The following is a 20968-nucleotide window of genomic DNA, read 5'->3' as shown; positions in this document are numbered from 1 at the left end:
AGGGTCCAAAGCTGTCGCTGGTAGTTGTAAGTAACGCGGGAAGGAGCTTGTACTCCAGACACAATTTCAAAGGTTTTCTTTGTAATTGCCATGAACCGGGTGATTGTTATAGGCGACCAAGAACGGACAAGCTCCTCGCACTACCTGTCTTGGGTGGTAGTTGGTGTAACAACGCAAATACTGCTCTTAGGTTCTGTTCGCTCTTCCGCCTCGCCGCCACTTTGAACGCAGAAGGCGACGGCCGGGCTGCCCCCCAACAACCCCAAAAAACGCCTTCCAGAATCCTTTGAAATGAATTGGGGCCGCGTCGAGACCACCTTTAACGGGGCGGAATGGAGACGGTAAACATGTTGAATGAACAGCCGCGCCACCAGGAGCCGAGGGATGCAGCTAACATGGAATAAAATGGGCTTGTTTAGAAAATAAGTTCACCACCACCCACAAACCATGCTGCCATGACTTTCGGCAAAATCTGTAATAAAATCCATGGAGATGACTCTCCTGGGCGCTGGAGGCCACCGAGAGGTTTCAATAGCCCATGGGCTTTCCGGATGGTTTTGGCTTCTGCACAAACCGAAAGCAGCCCTAATGTGCTGCCCCACGTTCCACATTGCGCCACCAGAACTGGCCGCCGGGCGGGCCAAATGCAGAGTTTTCAGAAAGCCAAAATGTCCAGCCGAAGGGCATCGTGGCAAGCTTCAAGAACCTGCTTATGGAGGGGAGGCATCGACCAACATTCCCCCCCTCCGGGCCAAACTCCATTCTCTCCAAACGCAATTGGGAGTCGCCCGAGGGCTCTCAGGCAGCCCCGCCTCCCCTCAAGTTCCCGCGAGGAAAAGGAGAGACTAGACTAGGGAATGGGGTGGAGGAGGAGTGGACGTTGTGATCGGGTGACAGCTAGCCCCAACTGGGAGGGGAGAGAAGACATGGAATGTCTCAGAAGGCAGCCCACCCTCCTCGGTAGGGCGCCGAGCCAGCCAGTTTATTGGTTTTCCTGGGGAAAAATGGACTGTAAAAGAGAAACGAGAAAAGAAATCGCCCAACGAAGTTGTTTTTATGGACATCTTGAGGTGGAAAGAGCTGCCAGGTTTTGTGATCCACCCAACCCTGAGGCGGTTTAGCCTCCAGCCAGTGGCCAAGTGGAGAGGCGATGATGGCCCCTAGTCTTTTAATATCCCCCCTACAGTCCAGTTGCTGAGTTCCGAAGCACCAGAGAATTTCTTAGACAATACACACGGAACTGTGCCTACCATCTTTATTTTTTCTGCAACAGGGCTGCCCCAAGTGCTTTGTCCGGGAGTAATCCACGAACCACAAACGGAGATCTGGCCAGGGTGCTTTAGGATAGGTTCGCGGTAAAAGCAGACTTTAAGAGCTGAAAGGCTGCTCTTGACACTCCTCAGACCAGGAAAGGGGCCCCGGCTACGGACAGTGGATCTTTTACCCTAGCGCAGAGAGGTCTGTGAGGAGGAGAGTCAGTTCAGCTTAATTGGGGTATAAAGTCACGATAGAAATTAGCAAAACCAAGAAAAGATTGGAGCTCTTTTATGTTGGTGGGGCAGGCCATTGAGGATCATACAATCTTAGCAGGATCCATTTTCAAGCCCTCATGGTGATCCTGGTAACCCAAATAGTCAATGGAGGTCTGGTGAAAACAGCATTTGGAGAGTTTGGCAAAGAGAGAATCTGCTGGAGCAAGCGCTTTCAATACCTCAACCAATGTTTCATGCTCTTCTATGGTTTGTGAGTAAATCAAAACGCTATCTAAGTATACCACAACTCCCTTTGTACAATAAATCATGGAGAACTTCGCTGATAAGGGCTATAAAGCCCCGGGGCCCCACTTCAACCCTCGAATGGCATTATCAAGTATTCAAACTGTCCAAACTTTGTGTTAAACGCAGTCAAGTGTTCATAGCCTTCAGCAATTCTTGACCCTGTAGTAAGCCTCGTCCAATTTAGTAAAAAATGCTCTTTGCCGAAAGTGCATCTAAAAGGTCCTTGATCAAAGGCAAAGGATATTTATTGACAGGGGAGACCGCGATTGAGACTCGGGACACCCAGTAAAGCCAGAAGACCCATCTTTCTTTTTTTACAAACAACAAACTGAGCAGCGTAGGTGTTTGGTGAAGCCCGGCCAGATAAACCCATGAATGTTCTTGTCCAAGAAGGCACGTTCCTCCTCATTGGGACTCTCATGTAGATTCTACCTTGGGCAGTTGCGCTCTGGTTGTATAACGATTTTGCAGTCAGTGTCTCTGTGGGTGGCAACTGATCGCGATTCTGTTCGAAACTCTGGCTAGATCATGATACGCAGGTGGGATGCCATTAGAATCGAGCAATCGCTGAAGAAGCCAGGAGGGGGGGTGTGTATGAGAAGTTGGGTTTTCCCCCAATTCATGTGTTCACCGCAGGGAGGGTCGGTTTGCCTTTGCTGGATAGTTTTGATGGTATGGATAGCTTCATTCTCGGCTACTGATCTTGGAAGCTGCCATTTAAGGCTTGGAGGAATGCGGCACTGCATGCGGAGTCTTCATCTTGCAAACTAAAGAGTCATTTAACCAGTCGGGTTGCTGCCCCTATCCAGGACTGAGCCGATGTCCCCGCATTTTTCGGGCCAGACCGCATATAAATCATCATATAGTCTTCCCAAGTGGGCATTGAGTTGCAAACATAGGGAAGCTTGGAAGCCGGTCCCATCGAAACGTGGGCTGGTATCGGGTTTCCATAGTAGCCCCGCTCCACGGCTCTTTGGCGCCTGCTGGGGCGGTGGTTGCGCCGGGCTGGCGCTACCAGCTGATCAGGCAATGTTGTGACTCCAACTTGGGGCTTCCTGGTCTGTTGCCTCCTTAGCTCTCCAACGCAGCCAGCCCTCTCCTGCGGTCAATGCATCCCGGTGCCATGCAGAGCAGCTTTTTTCTCGCTCTCTAATTTAGCCAGTTCGTCCCGCTACATTTCAGTGAGTCTACTTTGCGGCGCAGGGCCTGAACGCTGTCAAGAAATCCAGTCTGGAGTGTTCCAGGACTTTATCATGGACTGACAGATTCTGGGCATATTGTCGCTTGGAGCGCATCTTTGGCACGGTCCAACTCGAGCTGGACTTCTTTATGCTGTCGCTCCTCGTCCTCTGCAGGTTTTCGCTGCTTCTTGCTGCAACTGTGCCCGCTCCTCCTCCCATAGCTGACGCTCACTGGTCCATGCTTCTTGGCATCTCGCAGTCGCCCCACTTCCTCATCCCAGGTCTCCTTCGATGGGAGAGGGAACAGATCCCCGCTGGGGAGTGCAGGCTTCTTCGACTCTTCGCCATCTGGAAGCTTGGTGACATCGGAGACACCGTGAGTTACCGTGGCTCCCCTCGGGCACCTCTTGCAGGCGCGGTCAGCTGGCCTCGATCAGGGGGTCCGGACAAGACGGTACGATAATTCTCCCAATCCCAGGTTTAGTCCCCCAGTATCCTTCGATCGGCCCCAGTGCTGTGCCACGGTTCTTGGGAGCATCACCAAAATACGCAGTCCAGGAATCGCTCAATGGATTCCCTGGGTTGCCGCGATGAAAGGTGGTCAGGCCCGCCTCCATGACAGGTTGCATCTGAGGTTTGTAATCCACACTTAAAACGGTAGAGATCCATCCACAGCCGACCAGACAGCTTCCAAACGGCTCATGGAAGTCCCCATGGTCGCCGCCTTCACGCCCCTCGCTCCAACGGAGTAAAGGAAGACTCGCGGCTGATAATGAGGACGGAAAGAGCCACCAGCCAGGCCCGCTTCCTGCCGGGTTCCTCCAGATCCAGAAGGGAAAGGTCGGAGCCCTCTTTGGGGGCTACCGCACCTTCCGCAGTAATGATTCAACCTCTCCATGTCAAGACACCAGAGGTCCACTGCACTAGGAATATAGATGAATTACGATTCCTGCCACAATGTAAGGAATTCCATAGAAGCAGAAATAAAAGGCTTTTTGGATGTAAAAGTCCGCTTATTAAGACATCTTAGAAAGCTTCATCAGACACGTGAGTGGCAGGAATGACACTTCCCGCCAGAAGCACAGGTTATAACACCATTCACCCCATCCCCCTTCCCGCTTCCCATGGGAACGGAGTCCTCATCTCCCGCGCAAAGATAAGGTCTCCGCCGATGCAGCTGGCCCATCGCCCGGGCTGTGGAATGCACTCAAGGTTACTTCACCATCAACACCATTGAATCCTTTACAATTAGCTTCAGCTGTTGGGCAGATAAAACGGGGAGAAGAATTCATTCACCCTCCTAAGTTCTTTAGGAGAAGGAAGAAGGCTGAAACACACAGACCTCCACAGCAACACTGCTTAGGTCAGCTTGCCATCTTGTGGCGAGACCTGTCTCTGCAATGCTTTTGAAACCACACAAATGCATGTTTTACAATGCAATCACAGAGTTAGACACTTCTAAGGCCACTGATAATCAGCACGGCATAGTGGTTGAAATCGGAGGGCTCCAATCTGGAAAGATGAGTTTGTGTAGCTTAATATATTCAATAGAGATACTCAGTAGCAGAGATGCGGAAGCAGTCTCGTGTGGAAAAAGATAGCCAAAGATACTTTGAGTTGCCCTTTGTATAAAAATAATTTACTAGCTTATAGGAAGGGCTAAATGTAATAAAACAACAAATGCTGTCCTGCTCTATTACACCTTTACAGTAGTCATCACAATCTAGGAGGACTACATCTTGCTTTCAGCCCAATTCTGGATGGATGGATGGATGGATGGATGGATGGATGGATGGATGGATGGATGGATGGATGGATGGATGGATGGATGGATGGATGGATGACCTCGCTGTAACTACCAGTTTGGCTACATTCCAGTAAGAAAGTGTGTTCACCAAGACTGATCCGTAAGCTTTTAATAAACTTTGATGCAAGTGTTTAACATATTGTACAACTTTGTTTTTGCCTCAACACCTTTGTCCAAAAGGACTATTGTTACTAAGTAGCCCTAATAGATGAACTATGACGTGTTGTCATTTTGTACTAAGCAGCCCTAATAAAGACGAAGTGTGTTGTGTCGTACTGCCAGCTGAGGCCTGTGTACTTCATAGGTCTTTGTGGGTACAGATAGAGGTGGAGGGAATTGTAATGCTGGCAGGGGCCGATGGGAATTGTAGTCCATGAACATCTGGAGGGTCATAGGTTGGCCACCCCTCTTCTAGGGCAACTTTAAAGTGCTGATGTTAATCTTTAAGGTCATGTATGACTTTGGGGAACTGTCCCTGCCACGAGGACATTTCAAAGAGATCTCCCTCCCTCCCTCTGTGCCTGACATCAGAAGCTTGAGTGGCACCTATGCCAAGGAGGGCTTCTTTGGCTGAGGCAGAACATATATTTTATGTTGTTCTACCCCAAGGCTGCCTGCCTGCTCCAAACCCTTCACACTGTCAAGGAGGCCATGCCCTCAGCGTGCCCTGATTTGCATCTTGAGTTTCTCCGGACAATTGTTTTCATGTTGCAGTTTTCTGTGAATATTCCAAGTGTTGGATTGTAAGACATAAGAACATAAGAAAGAGTCTGCTGGATCAGACCAGAGTCCATTTCGTCCAACACTCTGCTACTCGCAGTGGCCCACCAGGTGCCTTTGGGAGCTCACATGCAGGGTGTGAAAGCAGTGGCCTGCTGCTGCTGCTGCTGCCGAGCACCTGGTCTGCTAAGGCATTTGCAGTCTCAGATCAAGGAGGATCAAGACTGGGAGCCATACATCGACTCCTGCTCCATAAATCTGTCCAAGCTCCTTTTAAAGCTATCCAGGTTAGCAAGAATGCATCATTGGCTACCCCCTTTGTTAAATTGTTTCATTTTATCCCTCCCTTTTTAAGATTTATCTGAGCTGGGGAAGCCAGATGTTTTTGCCATCTTGTTTTAAATAAACGTGTAGTGTTTTAATTTCATTTTACTGAGTTGTTAAAGTTTTGTTGTATTTATGGTGTAATTGCATATGTATTGTCTTACTGGAAACCACCCTGAGGCTGAAAAGGGACAGACAGTCTAAAAACATAATAAAAAGGACAATGCTGAGCTTCAAAATAAAACCAAACCAGCAGCTATTAAACTTTGTTTAATAGATAACACACGGGAAAAGAAAAAGAGAAGTTATGTAGTCAACTATATAGAAGTTTGGAATATACAATATACATGATGCTTACCATTTACAAGCAGCAACAGTGAAAAACTGAATTTCAGCTTCACCCAAAAGCCAGACTATGTACACAAGAAAATGATTCTTCTTGAGGACCAAGGGTGTCCGACTCTAGCCTTCTAGGTGGACATGGACTACGATTCCCATTAGCCCCTGCCAGAATAATGTAGGGAATTATAGCCCATGAACATCTGGAGGGCCAGAGTTGGACACCCCTGATGTAGACAACCTGGGATACCTTCATCCCTGATCTGAAAGGTTCACATTGCAAACTCATGGAGTTCTGAAAGGAGGCACAGACTGAAGAGGCAACCAGCACAGAAGCGTCAGAATTCAGAATGCCTCAAAAAGATAAAGAATGGAACACCAAAGTGTTCACGCAGAGCCCAAAGGCACTGGGCAAGTGCCACTGTTAAGCAGCTTGCACTGAGAAGTGAAGCACAGCGTTTCAAGGTGTGCACATGGCATTTCAGCATCTGATCACCCACTGCACAAATAAGTCTAGTTTAATTACAGTTGGGACAAAACACTATTAGTTATTGATGAAAATATTTTAATCAGGAGGGTTTCAAAAGCATCTTCTTGAATGGGATGCCCAAAAACCATTTAGAAATGGTTTACAGGTGGAGATTCAACTAAAAGGCCAACCACTGAAGGGGAACCAGCCATGCTTCACAAGATTCTTCGCAAACCTCCAGTTCAGACAGCTGAGTTTGTAATGTGCCAGAAAATGCTCTGGCTGTTTTCTTTACTAGATATAATACAGAATCTCAAAAGGTCACAGCCACTAAGAACGCTCACATCACATTTTCACTGCAATGTAAACAGCAGGAAAAATTCATCTTGATATGAAACCAGCTCCCAGCTCAACCTTTTATCTTAGCCAATTGGTAACTTTTGCAGGAAACTATTTACACAAGAATATTGATTGCACTGGACTATTACAACTTCCTTCTGCAAAATTGGAGCCTATGAATCCCTTCCACTAAGCTGTATTTTGATGGAGAACAGCTTTCTGATGCAGAAAGACTTTTTGTCATAGGAAGGCATGGCAGAACGGAGCTATAGGAGTAAATCTACTGCTTCGGGATAAGTGCTGTCTTTTTTTTTTCATTTCTAGCATAAATTTTCTCTGTAAAATTGTTATAATACATACCAAGCAATTCACGGGTTGCAAAGGATATTACACTTAGTGTAATGTAAAGAACAAACACATTCCAAAAGGAATCAAATTCTCTTCATCTCTCTGCCCACTAACAGGCTTACTTACATGAAGTACTGTAATGCTGCAGGCCCTCTGTTTTCAGTGTCTTACCATACAAATTCCCCGATCCTCTGGAATAGCATCATTGTTTAGAGTACACAGACAGTTGCACTTCAGCTGGTCAATACACAGAGATGACTGTCTTTTATCTGACAGCTGGCCATTGACATGTCCACGTTGGCATTCTATCTTGTTCCAGCAGAGCAGGCAGTGGAAGTAACAGGATACTGTATAGGTAAGAGGCAGCCATTTAGTTGACCACAGCTGGAGGCCCCTCTGGTAAGAGAGATGCAAAGAAAGACTTGAAGAACAGCCAGGATGTGCTCATAAATGAAGGCGCTGGTGGTTCACTCTCTGGTACAACTTCAGGACCCTCCATTTCACCTCGCCCGTCAACATTTTCTTCCTGCTAATATAAAGGAAAGATTTAAAATAGTCCACGATGCTCCCTAGCATCATCAATTATGACTATTCTCCAGAATTGTGCACTGCAGATTTCCCTGAATTTTATCTCACATAAACTATATTTGCAACTTTCATCAATGTCCACAGACTTAAATGGGTATAACACACAGGCCTATTATGCACGCAGGGCTTATCCCGTGGCTTTTTTCTTCATAGTGGGTTGTTCCTGTGGTTTTCAGTGCTAGCTGGGGATTCTTGAACTGCAAAGCTTCCTCAGCGCAGCCACCTGCCATTTCCCTCAACCACTGCGTGTCTTGCTGACTGCAACTTTTTTTCTCTTAAAAAAACCCACACTTTTCGGGCACACTGCTGGCCAAGTGTGAGAGGAACTGCTGCTAGGTGGGCAGGGGAAGACAGGAGGGGCAAGCAAAGCTGCAGTGGGCTGAGCTCACACAACAGACCTTCACTTTTTTCAGCGAAGAGAATGGAAATATTGCACTTAAAAGAGGTTTCGGAAGCCGCAGGGCTTCTCTGTTTTGCCTTGTAGTGAGTTCTGGATGGGAAAAAATATGAGCACAATCAAAATTAAAAATATGAGCCTCGAAGGGAATGTATGCTCACCACAGGACAGACTACAAGTACATAACCGACCACACACACACACAGTCTGCATGAATGAAATCCATTTTGTACCAAAACTATGGCCTTAGGCAAGCACTGTGACAACAATTGGGTTGGCTTTAATTCCACTCTGTGCTTTCCTTTAGAAACTAGAGAAAATCTCTGCTTATGCAACATCAGGAGTACTAGAGCAATCTCTCCTGCTGTTTTCCAGCCACAACAAGCAGCTGATGCAATATGTCCACATAACCTGAATGTCTCTGTCATACCAAGCAGCTTAAATGATCCTAATGACAAGCTTTCCCAGGTAATTTTAAGCACTAGATAATTATTTTTTAAAGACGACAATTCCTCGCCATGCTTAAGAAGCAAGTTCTGCCAAACTCAGCGCCACTTAATTCTATATGAAAATTTGTAAAGATACGTTCGGTTAAATTACTTTGAACTCTGCAGATTAGCAAAAAAGAAAGTCTAAAGATGTTAATGACTGAAAGTATATCAAGTCAGGATCTTACCTGTAAGTTATTGTTTTGGTCTTGATTAAGAGCTGCTTGCGGGAGAATATTGTTCTGAGCAGGCCTCCGCCTAAAAGAGAACCATCCAATCCGGTGCCTGAGAAGAACACATGTTTGTATTGATTGGTTCCATGCTTTAAAACGAGCTCAAATTAACTGTATTTTCTGAGATAAAGATTGTCAAGTATGGGATAGAATAAGAAAGCCTCTCCAGTCCCTCCAGTAGTATCTCCCACTTAGAATCTCTCATAAGAACATCGTCAGCATTCAAAAACTCCAGGGGAAACAGCCTTACTTTGAATCTGTCTACTCTGCCTGGAAGCCAACCTCGCCATGGCACAGCATAGTCTTCATGATCCCTGAGATGCCTCCAGAGGGGAATGTCCCCCCTTACCCCCAAATTGGGTTATACCAGAGGTGTAGCTGGGCCAAACTGCGCCTGGTGCGCAGTCTATATTTTCCGTCCCCGTCCCCCCCTTTACCTTAGTTCCTTTCCTTTTCCTAGAACCTTTTCAGGCTGAAAAAAAGGCCTGTTTGCAGTTCAGGCTTAAAAATGGCCTGATGGGAACTATAATTCCCAGGAGACCTTGTAAGCCCCAAGGTCTCCTGGGAACTGTAGTTCCTCAGGCCGTTTTTAGCCTGTACTGTGAACAGGGCTTTTTTCAGCCTGAAAAAGTTCTAGGAAAAGAACTAAGGTAAGTGTGGGAAGGGGGGTGGGGGGCACAGCGGGGGAAGGGGAAGGGGCCTGGAGCGATTTCCCGCATGCCCCCAGGTGTGCGCCCGGTGCATCCCATGCCCCCTTGTAGCTCTGCCACTGTGTTATACATAGTACAAAGGGGAAAAATAATGAGACTTGGCTGCCACTCAGGACAACTGATCCACCCCCCTACACACCTGAACCATGGAAAGACTGCTGCCCATACTTACAAGTACATCAGAAGAGTGCCCACCATCACCATGAGAAGCCTGCTCATGCTGGAGTAGAAGTAAACAATGTTGACAAACACATAAAACAGCGTTGCTGAATACAGGTAGTCCAGCCAGTCACGGTTGCCTTCTTCATCCTCTTCCATCAGAGGACCTCCCTGTGCGTTCATTCGTAGATTTTGGTTGACTCCAGGGTTCACCTGAGGGGGGGCGTTCTGATTGGCAGGCTGGTTTTCGGCAGGAAAAGCACCAGGGAGAGGAGCGGGAGCAGCAACGGGGGCCACTGGGATTTCCTGAGTACTTTGTGTAGGAGGTATTTCACTCAAACCAGCATTGGCAGCTACGCTGGATAAAAGGCAAAAAGTAATGCACTTCTTAGGAAACCAAAAATTTGCTGAGTCCCAGTTCACAGAAAATACACATACATATACATACTTACACACACACACACACATCCAGCTACATATCAGTTCACAAAGTCAGCAGAAAGAGGATATTCAAAATGCATTTCAGAAAACTTTATTAGCCCTAAGGTACACTGAATGATTTTCCAGGACTGAATTCAGTTCAGTAAATGACCAAACATTAATGCAGCCTTTTTTATTAACAGCCGAAGAAAGTGAAGACTTACTATTGCATGTAGTACTGCCTTGCATAAACCTGTTGGGACCAGAACTGCAGCATGTGGTACATGGTGTACGAATGGTAGCCAGGATTCATGCCTTGAAAGGGATGAGGCCTTAGACAGGAGATACAGGATATTTGATTAAGAGAAGCACTACTACTCCACTGCTGCCACCCCAATTCCCAAACAGATGCAAAGATTTCTGAAAGGCTGCAGAGTGAATCATCACTATATACCCCATTGAATCATCACTATATACCCCATCACTATATACCCCATCACTATATAGTGAATCATCACTATATACCCCATCACTATATACCCCATACCACTATATACCCCCATCCCTATATACCCCAACTAGACATAAGAACAGTTTTTTCCCGAATGCCATCACTCTGTTAAACAAATAATTCCCTCGATAATGTCAAACTATTTATTATATATTTATTATATAATTACTGCACTACTTTTTTCATCATTCCTATTACCCATCTCCTCCCAATTATGACTGTATGACTATAGCCTGTGCTGACATTTCATTTTATTTTATGATTTTACATTTTATGTTTTTATTACTATTGATTGTTTCCTGATTGCTTACTAGACCTATATGACAATCATTAAGTGCTGTACCTTATGATTCTTGACAAATGTATTTTCTTTTATGTACACTGAGAGCATATGCACCGGAGACAAATTCCTTGTGTGTCCAATCACACTTGGCCAATAAAGATTCTATTCTATTCTATTCTATTCTATTCATTGTTAAATCAATTGCTTTCTATGCTGCAAGAGAAGAATTTAACTAAGCTGCAGTCAGTTCCACTGAGAGAAACCTCCCTGTAGTTTCACAACAAGTTCCCTGTATGGCCAAGTGTATATAATTTAAGGACTAAAAGAACTGTAAGTTCTGTATCTGTACTATACATACCTACTATCAGCATCCCCTGCTGTAGAAGGCTGGTTGCAAGAAGTGTTCCTTTGGATCCCATTGTGGGCTGAGGAAAGTACAGGAGAACCTTGGCTGTTGGTTGCTGACTCTTTCTTGGCCTCAGCGACCTAAACAAGCAAATACATTTTACAGAGTGCCAGATTACCCATTCTCAAACAGGAAGACCAGGAAATAGTACTCTAACTGCTGACTGGGCAGAGGGTGGCTTGCCCTACCAACAAGAACTTATCTCCTCTAGTATTCAGCCTGTGCTTCTTGGGGCCAGTCACACAGTAACAGCTGACTAACATAGGATGCAGTTTAATGAGAAAGCACTGTTAAGGAATCAACTAGCTGGGCAGACATCTAAATGAGCACCAGTAGAAACAACAGAACTGACATGCTCCAAGTTCCAACTAATTCTCTCATACTCTCCAACTGCAAACTCACGTCACTGTTCCAACAAGCCTGATGGATATTACACAAATGCTTTAAAAACCATTGTGCCAATGAATGTTGAATGCAAATGTTTTATTTGCCCTAGCCACTCAAAACAGCATATATAGTTTCTAAACAAATAATAAAGCAAAGAAATCAAAGAGGGCTGGTTTATCAATGGCTGTTGAACCTAGACTGTTAAAAATAAAGATTCCAAGGTGCCATATCTACATACTAGGGGTGTTATATGGAACTGCACTTCCCAGGACACTATGCAGGCTTAGGTACAGGCTTAATCTTGACAGCCTGTCCCTAGGACTCTGCAAGGTCATTAGATAGGCTTCAGCTACACCATTTCCTTCAGTATTTAAAGCATAATTGTAAAAGGGTAAAGGACCCAGGTTAGCCTGATATCATCAGATTTCAGTACAATTTTGAAAGCGTTGGCCCTCATTAATATTTGGATGGGAGACCTCCGAGGAATATCAGGGTCATGACATGGAGGCAGGCAATGGCAAACTACCTCTGATTGTCTCCTGCCTTAAAAACCCTATGAAATCACCATAAGTCAGCTGTGTCTTGACAACTCATACAGCCTTGACGACACAAAGAGCAGCATATAAGTTTGATGAAATAAAACAAAAATAAAGGCAGGCAGGCAGGCAAGAAATCTGAATAACATACCTTCCCATCAGTTTCTTGTACACATGGCACATTCTTGGAGTTGCACACCAAGTGGACAGCGTGCACCGTCTCATGCTGAAACACAAGACCAGGAAACAGGATAAAAATTATGATGACTGCAGCTGTACCCCCACTTCATAGTACTTAAGCAATCACTCACAACTGGATTTCCCTGTGCAGACAACCCAGTCCAGTGCAATGTCCCATGCCACGTGAACGCAGCCTATATTTACTTGACTTTATGTGTATGATAGCACATTTATTAGAAGCAGTATTCCCATGTTATGTTAAGTACCTTGACAAGCGCCTCTTGCAAGCAGAGATGGTCAGGCAACAGTTTCCCAGAATAAATCAGCCGCTGAGAGTCTTCCGGCTTTAAAAAGAGAGAGAAATCACAGTGGTCAAGTACCATTCTGAATATGCACATCTTAGTATTGCCTCTTAATGATCACATTATCTTTACACCAAGAAAATACAATTGGAGGGCTTGTTTATTGGATGCTCTGGTGCTCCATCTTTCCTCTATCAATCTGAGGTCTTTAAGGACAGATAAGCATAGTAATTGTATTTATGACTTGCCTGGGTTTTCTAAAATGAAGGCCAGATGGAATGCTGAAGTGACAGCTACGATACTGTTTTTTTGCCATCACCAAAAGGCAAAATGCAGAGCCCGTGGTGCAGAGTGCTAAGCTGAAGTAGGGCAGTTTAAGCTGTGCTCACAATTTGAGTTCAATCCCGACAGAAGTTGGTTTTTGACAGACAGGTCAAGGTTAATTCAGCCTTCCATCCTTCTGAGGTTGGTAAAATGAGTACCCAGCTTGCTGGGGGTAAAGTGTAGGCCACTGGGGAAGGCAATGACAAACCATCCTGTAAACAGACTCTGCCTAGTAAATGTTGTGATGAGACATCGCTTTATGGGTCAGTAATGACTCGGTGCTTGCATCCTTTACTGTCCATCAAGAAACTTCACAAGACACAACACAAGTTCTGAACTCAAATTTCACCTTGCCTCAATGGGTTGGAAATCTCTCATATCCATTTTGGCTGGACTGATTGCTCTTTTGTCTGGAACTTTAGGAATAAGCATGCAGTGGAACCAGAAGTGCGGGTAGAAAACTTGTCCCAACAAACTTCCTCTTTGTGGTGCACAGAGAGGAGGCGTGCCGGGGCAGAATTTCTAGTTCCAAAGCATTTCTTCTTTTCACTCAAGAGCAGGGAACAGCCTGAGTGGGTAATCAGCTCATATGTCTTTAAATCATGACACACACTGGAAATAAAGCAGATATAAAAGCACAATATTGACTACTGGAACTGGGGGCAAGAACCCTCAGTTCCAGCACCCTGTAGCTATGGCGATAACAGATCAATAAAGTTTGTTCCTTTTTTATAAAGCCGATTTCGTTTGAGTGTATTCAGCCTTACAGATAGTCATTTTCTTGCAGACTGAATGATACCTTTCTCTGGTATACCAAAGACTCTTCCACAACTTTACCCTTTTCAGTTGTCCCTTTTCCCACACGAGACACACAACTATCTATCACTCTCCAACTGCTTTTGGACTTGTCTCACGGAATGTTCACAAGTGCTCCAGTGCAACTCTTCATTCTGAAATATTTTTTGCCATCAAGTCACAGCTAGGTGACCCCACACTCATTAAGGCAAGAGACATTCAGAGGTGGTCTGCCGGCCGGCCTCCACATGGGCTGAGAGAGTTCTGAGAGAACTGTGACTGGCTCAAGGTCACCCAGCAGTCTTCATGCAGAAAAGAAGGGAATAGAGCCCAGATTTCCAGATTAGAGTCCACCATTCTTCACCACTATCCTTGGTAGCTCTCTTCTGACATGTATACATACCCCTACATATGTTTTAAAAACTTGATATGAAAACCTGTAACTTATGTGTACAGGGATACACTGTCATCATTACTTAAGGTGTTAACTTTTCCCGAGCAGAACTGAGTGGGGAAAAAAAATAGAGCAACCAATAGCCAGTGATAATATATCAAGGCCCAAGCTAGTGAGATTGCATCAGACTTTGGAAGCTATGCAGGCTCTCATTAGTACTTGGAAAGGAGACTATCAAGATGATCCAGGATTGCTACACAGAGGCAGGCAACAGTACACCATGTCTGACAATTTCCTGCCTTGAAAACCTTGTGGGATGCTCCTAAATTGGCTGCGACTCGGCAGCTCTTTCCACCACCAATATATCAACATCTGCAAGAGGCCAAAAGCATTACATCACTCCATTGGGCACACCCTGTCCGAAGCAGTTTAATCTCTTAGAACAGGATGGCCAGTCGGAGAGCACTCAGACTTCGGCAGGTTACATAATCCTGCTCACTGACGTGGAAAGGACTTTTCCCTGACATCTCACACAAAGTCACGGGTGCTGAAGGATCACAAAATATGAGCAGGGATGCATTAAGTTAGCTCTTTGCAAATGAGTAATGATCAGAAAGGCAGTCATGACCTAAGCTCCTGCAGAGAACTTTCACCCAAATTAATCCACAGCACCAAAGAGGCAATGTTATGCACAAAAACGACCAAACACAACCCTTGTCCTGTTCTGCATGCCAATGAAAGCTTGTTGTTGTTGACCAAACACAACCCCCAGCAGCCTATTCCTTGGGAAAGAAGTGGTAGATGACAACCATCTTTGTAGCTAAGCAAACTTGTTGTTTATACAAAACTAACTTCGTAGGACAAACAAATCCAGGCCCCACAATGCTGGTTCAATCCATATGTTCACTGATTGACCTTCAGATGGTCACCCCTACCCAAGCCTACCTCGCAGGTAGGAAAAGCTGCCATACCTTCACATCTATCATCCCACAACCCCCAGGTCCCACCCCTGAAGTCGCAACAGCTGCCACCGGCGCGCCCAATCACCGAGCCCTGTGCCATTAGGCTCCACCCCTTACTTGCCACGGTGCCTTCCCAGAAAGGGGAATCAGTGCAGAGAGCGACGATCCTAAACATGAGCATCCCAACGCCCAACGTATATACGGAGGCGACCGCCCCGAGCCCCGCCCCGCTCAAACTGCGGTGTCTGCCCCACCTCGCATCAAAGATAGACTGCTCCCGAAAAGAGAGGCTCTATTAGATAAGCCCATGGGTGGGGGCATTAGAAGGAGCATCCATAGGCCAGGGGCGTTAGGAGGGACGGGGAGAGAGTTCGTGGGCTCACCGGCGCGTCCGGATGGAGGCGTCGGAGCTCCGCCTTAAGGCGCCGGACGCTCCAGGAGCGCTGAGCGGGCAGAAGCAGGTCCGGGTGGCGCTGCGCGGGGCTCTTGACGATGAGGGTGACGCCGGAGGCCGTCTCGCCTTGATCCCGACCGCGCTCCGCCATCGCTTTCTCCATAGCCGCCGCGCTTGTCAATTTCCCCCAACGGAGACTTGCAACCGCCGCGCCTCGGCCGATGCCTCCCTTTATAGCCTCGCAGACGCCCGGACCCGCCTCTCTTCCTGCGCGAGGCGACGCTGTGGCTTCAATTGATTGGCCGTCGATGCGACGGATACCCTACGTGGGCCTATCAGGATCCGCCTGCTGGACGAGTGATAGGGCTCTATTGGGGCGGAGGCGGAGGGGCGCGGCCAAGGAAACTGTCACTCTGAGAGGGAACAGCAAAGAACAGCTGATCGGGGAGGGGGGATCAAAGGAGCAGCTCCCGGCCGTGCATGTCCCATCCAATTCTATGGGGTTTAGGCTCAGTAGCTCAGGTATATGAACACGCCCACTGATGGCAGGTAAGTAGTCCTGCATGAGAAGACTTCCACCCGCCTCTTCACTCCAGAAATCCCACGAAAACTGATAAGATATCCTCATTGGGTCCCAGTTCTGTAGATGATACCCTTTGCTCAGCCGAGCCTATCAGAGAGGTAACGTTCTTTCGCTTTGAAAAGGCTTGCTTATTTATGTATTTGTTTATATTTTACATTTCTATCCTGCCAATCTCCCAAGGGACTCGAGGCAGCCTACATATATATATGAAATATAAGATGATAAAAGCAATACAAGATGCAAACATTAAAAACCAGTTAATAACAAGATGGCATAAAAACTTACAATACACGTAGTGTTGGAAGCAGAACAGGCTGGTTGTGAAAGTTCTGTGAACAAGCTGCCAGCTTCCTCCTGCCTTAAACAAATCAGACCCATTCATGGGGGCAGATGGGACAAAAAGGATTTAAGCCTTCCTATTTCCCCAGGCTTTGTTTCTGACCTGAAAAAGCTCTACCAAGCTTTACCACACTAAACTTTCCCTTCTCACTTAGACACAGTGAGAAACAGACTTTTCTCTGTGATACACCTCTGAAGATGCCAGCCACAGATGCAGGCGAAATGTTAGGAACAAAATCTACCAGATCACGGCCACACAGCCCGGAAAACCCTCCAGAACCACTCTACCAAGCTGCTGTTTGCCTCATTAGAGTACCACTAGAAATTAAGACAACAGTTCAGGTAGAGATGGAAAAATGACTTCATTACTGGGGGTCATGAAATCAATCAGATGTCGACTGCTTTTTTATAGTCTGCCTTCTGTCAGGGACTCAAGGTGGATCACAAGCATAATAAAATCTATTTGGGTGCTGTGTGGTTTCCGGGCTGTATGGCTGTGTTCTAGCAGCATTCTCTCCTGACATTTCGCCTGCATCTGTGGCTGGCTTCTTCAGAGGATCATCTTCAGAAGATCCTTTGAAGATGCCAGCCACAGATGCAGGCAAAACGTCAGGAGAGAATGCTGCTAGAACACGGCCATACAGCCCGGAAACCACACAGCACCCAAGTGATTCCACACAGCACCCAAGTGATTCCAAGCCTTCGACAATACATAAAATCTATCTGGTCGATTAGCAAGCAGATTACAAAATACAATAACATCAACCAATAAGCAAGTAAATGACAAGATACTAATATGTTTGAATCTGAAGCACCTATTAAAAGGAAAACAAAATAATGTAGTTTGCTGGGATTGTCAAATGGGAGAAAGTGTGTGTGAGAGGTAAAAATGTTGCTTTTACATATACCAAAGAGGTATTACTTTTATAAGCATAAGTATACACGGGACAATGACAATGATTGCCTTTATAAGTTATAAAAGAAGGTATCTTTAGGTGTTTTCATAAGGTATAAGACTATATTAAGTTATCTACACACATAAACATATTTTAGTGCACAAATATGGGATTTAGAAGTCACAAAGAATATACCTTTCACAGAATCACAAGATTTAGTAGGTGAACTCTGAATATAAAGTTCATGTATAGAATCTACACTTGAATATAATGAGGTTGAGAAGCACTGTCCAGAGTTGGATGGAATCCAAAGAGAGCTGGGAGCATGATGCTTAGTATATTCCATTTGGCTTGTGTATTTCTTATCATATGCCAATTAAAAGCACACCTGCGTGCTAAAATAATGAGCTAGCAGAAGAAGAAAGGTCAAGGGGTTAGAGGGGGGAATAATAGGGTGATGTGGTGATGATAGTAGTAGTTTATAATCATGTTTGTATGTATTTGAATGCTTTTATATATTGTTAGCTAAATAAATAAGAAACTTAAAGAGATATGTTAATCTAACTCATTGTTCAATAATATATGTATCCTAATGCTTCATGTGTAATGAATCCTGCTATAAATGTTATTCTCTCAGTTTAAAGTGTAAAATAGCTAAAACAGCTTGCTTCTCTAGACCCTAATCAGTAGGTGCTATTAAGCAGAAACTCCATTCAGAAGCTTCTTAAGGCTTTTTCTAAGATGCTTCTGAAGCCTGGTTTCAATAGTCATAAACAGTAATGGAACATGAATTCTTGTGCCAAAACAGACACCTGCTGATAAGAGGGCCCCTAGCAAGCTTGGGATAGTGTCTTCAAAGCAGGGGAGTGGGTCAGGAAAACCTAGGTTCTTGTGCCAAGAGGTACCCGCTTATAGGAGGCTAAGATCCTGTGCCATTTGGATGAAGGGGTAAAATATGATGGTGTCTTCACAGTAAGATAAGGGAACCAAAGACGTGGCAGGTGCATGGATATATATCATGAAGAAACTAACAAAGGGTGGACAACTAACAAGAACCAAATATTAATTACAGGAAATGACCATATAGAGATGTATTAATTGGAGGAGATACCACCTGGTATATGACATAGTATGCCTAGATGAATTGTAATAGGCTATGGCCCTCATCTCCTAGCCAATAGAGAAGTGAGGGAGGGATTGGGTGGTCCTGAAAAAGTAATATAAACTGTTGTAGAACAAAGGAAGGGTTTGCCTACTACTGAGTGGACACCCAATCTTGCAAGACTGTAAACCAATAAACTTTGTCCAGATTATTTTGAGGGTCCTTGGACCCACGTTTCTAACATGTGTGTGTGGGGCGGGGGGAGGGGGGGATAAAGAGCAATGCAATATGTTTAAGCCTGCAAGACCATCAGTGTAGGAAAAGCTGTATCTTTAATAAAAAGTCATTTCCTGAGATTATCTCTAATACTACCATTTCACTCCTTCTAAATGGTTTTTTTAACCTACAGGAAAGAAATAGTGCAGGCCATTCTGTGCTTTCAGTTAAGAATGAAAAAAAATGGAGAAGTAAGCTATCAGTGGCAAACATCTTAATTGCCATAGTGATTATGTTTTTACAAGACAGATCATAACAATCTACTGCCTGTGTGTGTCACAGTCCAATGCAGTGCAGAGTTATTGCAATGTAAGCCCACTAAAATGGGTACAGGTTTATAAAATTATACATGGGGCAGAGAGTGGGTTTAGCAAGCTTTTTTCTTCCCATCCCCAAAAATGTTAATGGACGATAGATTCAGGATGGACAAAGATAGCATGTCTGTACTTAACAATGGCATGCTCAGGTGTGATGTCACACAAGCACTTTCTAGTAAAGTCTTTGTACTATTAGCAACCCCACAACAATGTTGTTGCAACTGCTGGCCTCAAATTGCTGCTCTCAGCCAACCATGGAAAAGTACTGCAAACCAAAGGCCATTTACACACTTGGGCTCTCCTTTGTATGAAACGTGTGTGGGGCATTCGCTTAGGGTTTGAATCTCGGTTATGTACCTTCCCCCCCTTTTCAGAATTCACCGCACTTTCACGTCAGGCTCCTTTTGCTGTTTCTGAAAGTTAAAGTGTGAACTGTTGTTTCCGTTGGCAGGGAGAGCAAAGGGGAACAGTGTGTGTCCAGCTTTCTTTAGATATTCCCACTCATCCCCGCCTTCCCCTGACACATAGCAGCTGTTATGCCCACTCTTCAGGCCAGCTTTTCAGGAGGATCAGAGTGGCTTCTTTTTATTATTTTATTATTTTAATGCTGTAGGTCTGTCACAGGAGTGATAGGACAATTTAAACCCAGGTTTTCAATGTATTGTTGAAGGCTTTCACGGCTGGATTCAACTGGTTCTGGTGGGTTTTCCGGGCTGTGTGGCCGTGGTCTGTTGGATCTTGTTCCTAACGTTTCGCCTGCATCTGTGGCTGGCATCTTCAGAGGTGTCTCTCAGACTTCCCTCTGTGATACACCTCTGAAGATGCCAGCCACAGATGCAGGCGAAACGTTAGGAACAAGATCCAACAGACCACGGCCACACAGCCCGGAAAACCCATCAGAACCAGTTAAACCCAAGTTGTTGTTTTTTTAAAAAAGGCATCAGGCAACCTATCCAAATGGAATGGGGGGTGGGCAAAATGGTGGCTCGGCTCAGCTGTCCCTACACTTCACTGAGTTAACACAAAAACACAGGAACACCCCACTGTGAAGCAAACAGCCAACCATAAATGGTCAAAGATTGACCACGGATTCAACATTTTGTGATATTATGCAGTCTGGAGACTGAGACCCCAAACGGTCTGCTCTCCCAATAAGAAAAATAGCCACCATGCCTATTAAAACAGATACAGTTGGATTATAAGGCACACCATGCTTATCTCTGTGTGAAACTGCAGCCTGTTACCAGCAATCCTCTGTCAACATTCTTTCTGAAATATGTAGAGCTATTCTTGGCTTTTGAACGTAGACACAGGTGTTTGTTTCACATTGCTCAAGAACTGAAGTTTTTTTTTCAGGTTCAGTGACTGATGCAATCCTGAAGCTATTTACAAACCTGTAAGACGTGCTAAAATGACCTTTCTGCCCTTCATTACATTGTAAAACCCACACACAATTGTTTACTGCAGCATAAGGGATTGATGGAGTTAGGAACAGATCATATCATAAGAATAGAACCCTTAGAATGGTAGCTGAAAACAAAAAGCTTGGAGCAATAAACTGTTTATTTCCAGAGGGCACTTCTCTGTGTTATTCTTACTATACTTCCCATTTGCCAGTATTAGTTTTGTCTTTCACCAGTCCTGCAGAGCCAGTTCTTGAAGAAAGCTCGTATCCCACAGC

At 45.2% G+C, this 20968-nt stretch overlaps 1 protein-coding gene across 2 annotated transcripts; it reads right to left on the bottom strand.

The window, feature by feature from the left end:
• Positions 1-6064: 6064 nt before the first annotated feature.
• HERPUD1 (homocysteine inducible ER protein with ubiquitin like domain 1) lies at positions 6065-15995 on the bottom strand. 2 transcript variants are annotated; one of them, XM_048516089.1, is made up of 8 exons: positions 15764-15995; positions 12870-12947; positions 12575-12649; positions 11453-11580; positions 10525-10632; positions 9894-10238; positions 8967-9063; positions 6065-7834 (listed from the first exon to the last, which is right to left on the bottom strand). In XM_048516089.1, the coding sequence occupies exons 1-8, from the start codon at positions 15935-15937 to the stop codon at positions 7676-7678; spliced, it is 1164 nt and encodes a 387-aa protein (XP_048372046.1). In that variant the 5' UTR covers positions 15938-15995; the 3' UTR covers positions 6065-7675. The 2 variants fall into 2 exon arrangements, with proteins under 2 accessions (XP_048372046.1, XP_048372047.1); XM_048516090.1 differs by having other exon boundaries at positions 6065-7831.
• Between the last annotated feature and the right edge of the window lie 4973 nt (positions 15996-20968).

Source organism: Sphaerodactylus townsendi, linkage group LG14 (genome assembly GCF_021028975.2).
Source record: "Sphaerodactylus townsendi isolate TG3544 linkage group LG14, MPM_Stown_v2.3, whole genome shotgun sequence".
Classification (NCBI taxonomy): Eukaryota; Metazoa; Chordata; class Lepidosauria; order Squamata; family Sphaerodactylidae; genus Sphaerodactylus; species Sphaerodactylus townsendi.
The sequence above is the reverse complement of the archived record's forward strand: the minus strand, read 5'-3'. Positions and strand labels throughout refer to the sequence as shown.